Raw genomic sequence first — 7,924 nt, forward strand, 5'->3', positions numbered from 1 at the left:
AATGCAAAATATGCCTTCAATCTCGAGACGATCGGCAAAAACTCACTCATCATTTTTTTTTGGCGAATCGCAACTATCAATGATAATCTTCAATAGAAAATCATTCCAATGTATATGAGCTAGAAAGTATTCATGTGTCAAGCGGAGAAAAAATAAAGGAGCGAGTGCATAAATTCAAGGTAATAATAATTCTCCACATCTGCTCCTTTTTTTATTTCTCACTGTAATCGCCATTACTTCTAGCTCTAGTTTGTTTGATGGTCATAATGACGAGTTGTTTCGAGAAAATAAAAAAAATTCAGTGTCGATTGGCGAAGCATCTCGCTCAGTTGGTGGTCGACTCTAGAGTCGTTAGTGTCAGTTGATCGCATTATCAATTAAGCTTAATGTTTTTTTGTTATTAATTGACATTTATAGTGTTGATACAAGTTGAGTTAATTCCAGTTTTTTGAAAGTGCGTCAATTTTTTTATGAAAGCGATAAAACGTGATATTTTTCAAATGTATATCTACTGACCCAGTGGTAGAATTTAGGTAAATTGGGTCTCATTTTAAAGTTTGAAAAATTAACTTGAAAATTACGGAAAAATCGATCAATCTCTCTCTCCGGAGGTCGAAATAATAACAACTGAAGAGTGTTTTGAGTCATTCTGTCTCAAATGAAATTTAATATTTTTGATAAATATGCAATTATCTTATTAATGAGAGACTTTAGGAGAAGAGGTCAAAATTCACGACGAAAAATGTTTTTTTAGATGAATTGATATTTACGAAGATGTTTTTTATTATCACTTCACAGTTCATTTTATGAACTGTTTTATCGTTCGAGTGATGAGTTATCAAATATTGTTGGATTATGGAAAAAATATTAATAAATATTCGAGTCTTGGCTTCTGATTTGCGAACTGTTTACCTAAAGATAATTTCAGTGTTTTGACAGTGCTCTATTCAATTTTTTTATTGAAGCGATGGACCGTGAAATTTTCTCAATGTATAATATCTGATGACCCAATAATATAATTCAGCTGAACTTGGTCTCATTCTCAAACTGGAAAAAGTGCCTAAAAAATGAGAAAAAATTGGCAAATTTCATTCTGCCGATCTCTAAATATCAAGGATGGAAGACAGTTTCGAATCGTTCTGTTTCATGTGGCATTTTAAACTCTCGTTAATTATGCAAAATGTCGAAAATCTTTATTATAGAGGATAGAATTTCCGACAAAACATGTCCATGCCATTTTCCCCTGAACTCCTTCATTAGTGAGATAAGCTCATATTTACAAATACATATCTTTTTATTACCACTTCACAGTTTATTTTACGACCTGTTTTATCGTTCGAGTGATTCTTTAAAGAAAAATGTTGGATTATGGAAAAAAAAGGCAGTGGATATTAATGAATATTCGATTCTTGGCTTCCGATTTCCGAAATGTTCATCGGCGATAGAACGTGACATTTTTTCGATGTATAATATCTGAGGATCGAATAATACGATTCAGCTGAGCTTGGTCTCATTCAAAAACTCGAAAAAATACCTTGAAAATGAGAAAAAATGGGCAAATTTCATTCTAGGTATTGACGATGGAACATTCTCGTTAATTACGCGAAATGAGAAAAATCTTTATTGTAGAGAATAGAATTTCCGACGAAACATGTCTATGCCATTTTCTCCTGAACTCCCTCGTCAGCGAGATAAGTTCATATTTACAAATACATATTTTATTACCACTTCACAGTTTATTTAATGACCTGTTTTATCGTTCGAGTGATGATTCAACGAATAGCGTTGGATTATGGAAAAAAGGGAGTGGAAATTAATGAATATTCAAGTCTTGGCTTCGGATTTCCGAAATGGTTATCTGAAGATAATTCCAGAGTTTTGATTTTATTTAATTTTTTATGGAAGCGATAGAACGTGACATTTTTACAATGTATAATATCTGATGATCGAATAATACGATTCAGCTGAGCTTGGTTTCATTCTAAAACTCGAAAAAATACCTTGAAAATAAGAAAAAATTGGCATATTTCATTCTGAATATTGACCATGGAGGACAGTTTCAAATTGTCCTGTTTCATGTCGAATTTGAAATTCTCGTTTTTTATGCGAAATGTGAAAAATCTTTATTATAAAGGATAGAATTTCTGACGATGCATATCCATGTCATTTTCCCTTGAACTCCCTCGTTAGCTAGATAAGTTCATATTTACAAATACATATCTTTTTATTACCCCTTTACAGTTTATTTAATGACCTGTTTCATCGTTCGAGTGATGATTCAACGAATAGTGTTGGATTATGGAAGAAGAAAGCAGTGGCTAGACTCATGAATATTCAGGTCTTGGCCCCTGATTTCCGGATTGACCTGCACAATTGATTTATTCGACGGTTAATGTTCAGTCGAAACAAACAAATAATGGAAGAATCATCGAACATGACTGAAGATCCACGTGACGAGTTCTTGGCCGTTTGGGAAATTGTTATTTTGCTAGTGATACTCGTAATTACGGTGGTTGGTAATTTTTTAGTGCTCTTTGCACTTTACCTGAGGAGGTACTGTGGACGCAGACGCAAGCTGACGAGGATGTACTTTTTTATGATGCATCTGAGCATCGCTGATCTCATGACTGGAGTGCTGAATGTCCTACCGCAACTCGTGTGGGATATCACGGGTGGGAGGTGAGCCTTTAGCCATAAATTGCTCACCACGTAGGGGAAACGCTGCTGCATTTTTTTTCCTTATCATTGACTGATTTCACGGAAAAATCCGAATAAATTACACAGTTCGTCAGTAGAAGCATCTAGAAAATTATGAGATTGCCTCCGAATGGAAGCTTCGTAATCGTTCAAATTTAATTTTTTTTTGTAAAGAAAACTCCTTTATTTACAGGTCATTACATTTAACAAATTGATTACAGTCAATTGTTTTCTTTCCTTATACGTTTATCTTACATTTTTTATAAAAACAAAAATTATTCGCATAGCATATTAAGGTGTTTCGTGTGAAAAGTCAAAATAATGAAAAACAATTGGAACAATCATGGGAAAAATGTCTGAGTATGCTGCATCATTGAAAATTTTTGCACATTTTTTTCAGATCTCAGTCTCAAGAACAAAAATAATGAAATTTGGATGTTTTTGTAACCCCTCCAGCTATAACCTCCGAGGGTACCTCACTCTCAATTAGGGAAATTTCCATAGCACCCAAAAAAATAATGAGCTATTGAGGAAAAACTAGTGGGTGATAAATCAAATCTTTCTTGAGAAGACGCATAAGTTTCAGATTTTTCAGATTTCACGAGAAAGTTATTTGAACAAATGATTCAAAAAATTATGAATTTCGCAACAATTACGCGCTCACGCGCAGGCACGTGATTCAAATGTCAGTGAGCATTATGGGAAAGATATGGGTTGGACCAGGAACTGAGAGAGAGAAAACACTCGACAGATTTACCAACTCGAGACGCATTTTAATGTTATTTCAATAATTAGAAAAACATCCAATAAAAATTATTTAACACTAAAATCAATATTCAAAAAATGTTCAAATGCACACTTCAATAGTCACTTCAAAAGTTGGAAACTTTCGCGCTCAGCGATTGAATCACGCCCGAGTCGAATATTAGGACCTGAATTCCCCCTTGAACACCTATCAGGAGTAGGAGGACCAGGATGAAGTTAGGGTGTATTTACATTCAGAAAGACCCCCTGGTTTCCGCCTGAACGTGCGAGTTATTTCCAAATTCCAAGAGTTCAGAAGGAAAACAGGAGGTGTGTTAAACCTATGTATCGCCTGCACCCCCTAAAATGTTTTCCACTCCATCCCTGCTGGAAAGAACCTACAAACCCTTTCGAGGTATTTTTTTTTATTTTTAATTATTAACATGAGAAGTACAGGTGAAAATTAAGGTCATACTCAAGGGTCATATATAAGGGTCAAAAATAACGGTCAGAAACGACAGTCAAAAGAGTTGACAGTCGACAAGGGCGATAGTCAATAAGGGTGGGAATTTCAGTAATTTTCACCGCAAACAGAAATGACACAAAATAGTGAGCTACTCAATCATCCTGGCTATCAGGGTTAATTCAGGGGATTTATGATTCCTTTTCATTCGACAGGAGGAGAAGGGGGAAAAAAGTATCAGTTGAGAAGGGTTTTTACGCCTTTAGGATGAGGCAAGATCATATAAGGAGTTATTCAGGATGTATAGGATGAAGAAAGGAGGAAAAAATATCAAGGAGGTAATAAGGGGGAATAAGGTCCAGATATTCGACTCGAGGAGGTAATAGGGGCGAATAAGGTCCAGATATTCGACTCGGGCGGCTATGGAGAACAATAAGACTCCATTTCCATTTCACCCCCCGGTGATCTACACACGAAACACCTTAAGGTACTTCCTCAGTGAGTTATACTTGGTGAAAATTTCGCAATGAACTGAAGGCCTAAAATTTGGATCATATGTTGTTGAGGACATGTAAAAACGACTCCCAAAATTTCAAGTATTTTTTCCACGCGAATTTTTGAGATATGCATCGACAAAAACTTGAAAAAGAAAAATTGAATGTTTGACGATGGTTATCTCAAAAACTTGCGTGGAAAAAATACTTGAAATTTTGGGAGTCGTTTTTACATGTCCTCAACAACATATGATCCAAATTTTAGGCCTTCAGTTCATTGCGAAATTTTCACCAGGTATAACTCACTAAGGAAGTACCTTAATAGAATTTATAGAAAAATTACATAGAAAATACATTTTGTAGATCATTTTCAGGGCTGCCAGAAAGGTTTTGTAGCTTTCTTGTCTGAACTAAGTTTTCGAGATATTCTTCAATTCACTTATGAATTTTGGACTGATCTCGTTTTGCTACTCCACTTCTAATCCAATTATTAAATAATAGTGTTGTTTAGTTGCATGATGAAGAACGCTTGGAGTTTAATGAGAACAGATTTCAGGGGGGTGCAGTACTGTGCAAGATGGTCAAGTTTGGACAGCCCCTCGGGCATTATGCAAGCACCTACGTCTTGATTGCCGGGGCCATTGATCGCTATCACGCTATCTGCTATCCGTTCAATTACTGCAGGACTACTCACAAGCAGGCGAAGGTCATGGTCTACATCGCCTGGGGCATTTCCCTGGCTCTTTGTATTCCTCAGGTAATTCATGATGCCCTTAAGAATATCGAAGTATCTTTTACGGTTTGGTAGAAACTACATTATCCATTCAACCGCTTTCGATCAGCAAATTTGTCAATTAATTTGCGTGAGAAAAATTTGAAAAACATCAAGGATATTCAGTGGCATTCAAATTACATTTTGCATAGAATTTTTTAAAAATATTTGTTACTTATAAATAAATAATTGAAATTGTTTAAACTTTCGGAGACGTTGTTTTTTAGACAAAAAATCGATTCCTGGTAAAATTCTGAATATTAATGAATTTGTTACGATTCTGAAACAATAATTTTTATAGTGACTGAGAGGATAGCCATGGGTGTAAGTTTCAGACTGGGAACCTAAGGGTCGTGGGTTCAAACCCGACCTCCGGCGATTTTTCGCCTTTCCTCAAATTTCCATTCATGATTTTTATAGTGGAAAATTCATTGTTTATAAGTTATTAATAGAAAATGCTTGTAATTTTCGAAAATTGCCATTTTTGCTTCCGAATAGAAGCATTGTATTCGTAAAATCTGAAATTTCCATTTTTTGCTTGACGATGACTAATTTTGATCTCAGGAGTTCGAATATGCTGTTTTTAGATCATGCCCGTATGTATGTGAGCTTTTTTTTTTAATTTAGTTTTTCGACGATCATTCAAAAAATAATCGTCGAACTCTTTTCAATTATGGCTTAAAATATTCGTTTGGATGTTATCTCGATCGAATTCGAAGATATAGTGATCGCATCATTTGCTTTGAAATTATATCCTTAAAAAGCATTTAAGAGTGCCAAGTGAATTTGAAAAAAGATTCAAAAAAAATTTTTTCTTTCCCTCCATCATTGGAGAAATATGTATTCATCCATCCGACGAAATTTCAAACCCGCAACCGGAACTAGACATCGACTAAATAAATGCGGAAAATCCTCTATTTCGCGGGACGAACCTCGAGAAAGCATGGGATCAAATGGGTTCGGCGGGTTGAAATATCTCTCTTATTCACCCCGGTACCCCATTGTTTTCTGTCGCCATCACATTGAACATATCATTCCCCATATCTTCAAATTTTTTAAAATTTGTCTTGAGTTCCTAGGGGGTTGAAACGTTCAATTTAATCAAAACTCCATAAGAGGCCGTGTATAAGACTGATTTGGTTTATTTAATTTCTCGATATCCATAAGTTCTAAAGTTTTAAAATTGTCACCGATATTCACCATCTCTCTAATACTATTAATTAAAAAAATTATAAATTTGTTGGTGAATGTCAATTTTCAAGGTCATCGTCAAATTCACTTGGCACCCTTAAGGAGGGACGTCGGTGAGTTTTGAAAGCCTTGGGTAGAGCTAGAGACCCATTGAGCGTCTTTTAACATACGACGGGAGATGTTAAAAAGTGGGAAACATGATGGCCCAAATCGATTTTGCCTCATAAATTCCCGGGAAACGACGTTTTCCAATTATTACCTTCAAAATTGTCCTTGCACTACAGTTTTTATCCGATTGACTTTTTTTCCTTTTGAAATGTTCGTTAGACTCCAAAGAATAAAGATAAGTATCCGTTTTACGATCCGTCAATTGAATAATTCAAAAATCGGAAAAAATGAGAAAAAGAATTTCTTTTTGTTCATGGCATCCGCATTATGCCTAAAATGCCTATGTATTTTCTTAATTTTCTAGTTTTTTAATGAACGGATCGTCAAACGGATACTTACCTTTATTCTCTGTAGTCTAACGAACATTTCAACAGAGAGAAAAAGTCAATCAGATAAAAACTGTGGTGCAAGGACGATTTTGAAGCTAAGAATTAGAAAACGTCATTTTCTGGGAATTTATGGGCCAGATTGATTTGGGTCATCATGTTTCCCACTTTTTAACATATCCCATCATATATCAAAAATCGCCCAATGGGTCCCTAGCTCTACCGAAGACTTTCAAAACTCACCGACTTCCCCCCTTAATCGAGCTTTAATCACAGTCGGACTAAAGTTTCATCAAGGTTTAATCAATATTCAGTCGAAGTTTAAACCAGTTTAATTTTAATTTAGTCAGCGTCTGTTAGATGTTTAACCAGGGCATATGGAACTCATGTTAGACATTTGGGACATTTAGGGATCATATTAAGGTTTTATGGCTGGTATATCTTCGTCCCCAATTTACCATTCAGAAGCAACTGTCTAATTCATTAGCAAAAACGTTATACTGGTCTTGAGTCTAGTTTAAGGAAAACTATTCAGGCAAAAAATAAAATTTAAATAATTTACTTACGACCAAGGAGACATCAACATTCATGTATTAGGAGCATGAACTCTTGTGATACCAAATTTTCCATTCATTTTGTTGTCACTCAATCTAATTTAAAATAAATTCACTTCTCTAAAAATTTTTATCTCAAATTGTCTTTTAAAAAACTATTGAATTTACCGACGGCGGTGGCTGTGTGGTTAGAGTGTGGGATTGGCATGCGGGAGACCCGGGTTCGATTCCCGGCTGGGGGGGGGTGGGGCAAAATTTGTGATACTCTAAATCTCACGGTTTCATTGTCAAGCGGGAGTATCGCAAGAGACGACTGTACCTAGGCAGGTTTTTCCCTCAAATGAGGTTTTCCCTTGTCCTTCGGCGAATGCGGTACAGGGGGTTGGGAGGTGGGAAGGAAACAAATCGTAAAGACCCGAAAGGGTATACGAGAAGAAAAAAAAACTATTGAATTTTCCCGACGTTAAACTTCAGGAAGGATCCCTACTAATCTGAAATTAATGACAGAATACCGA

At 35.6% G+C, this 7,924-nt stretch overlaps 1 protein-coding gene across 1 annotated transcript in view; it reads left to right on the forward strand.

The window, feature by feature from the left end:
- The first annotated feature begins 347 nt into the window (after window positions 1–347).
- LOC107044769 (isotocin receptor) overlaps window positions 348–7,924 on the forward strand; it is a 12,160-nt gene continuing 4,583 nt past the window's right edge. The window contains exons 1-3 of the mRNA XM_015266795.1: window positions 348–533; window positions 2,242–2,679; window positions 4,948–5,155. Coding sequence (XP_015122281.1) covers window positions 2,393–2,679; window positions 4,948–5,155 — 495 coding nt within the window. The 5' untranslated portion in view covers window positions 348–533; window positions 2,242–2,392. The remainder of the gene's footprint in view (window positions 534–2,241; window positions 2,680–4,947; window positions 5,156–7,924) is intronic.

The sequence above is a fragment of the Diachasma alloeum genome, unplaced genomic scaffold, assembly GCF_001412515.2.
Source record: "Diachasma alloeum isolate Michigan unplaced genomic scaffold, Dall2.0 Dall_scaffold_00798, whole genome shotgun sequence".
NCBI lineage: Eukaryota > Metazoa > Arthropoda > Insecta > Hymenoptera > Braconidae > Diachasma > Diachasma alloeum.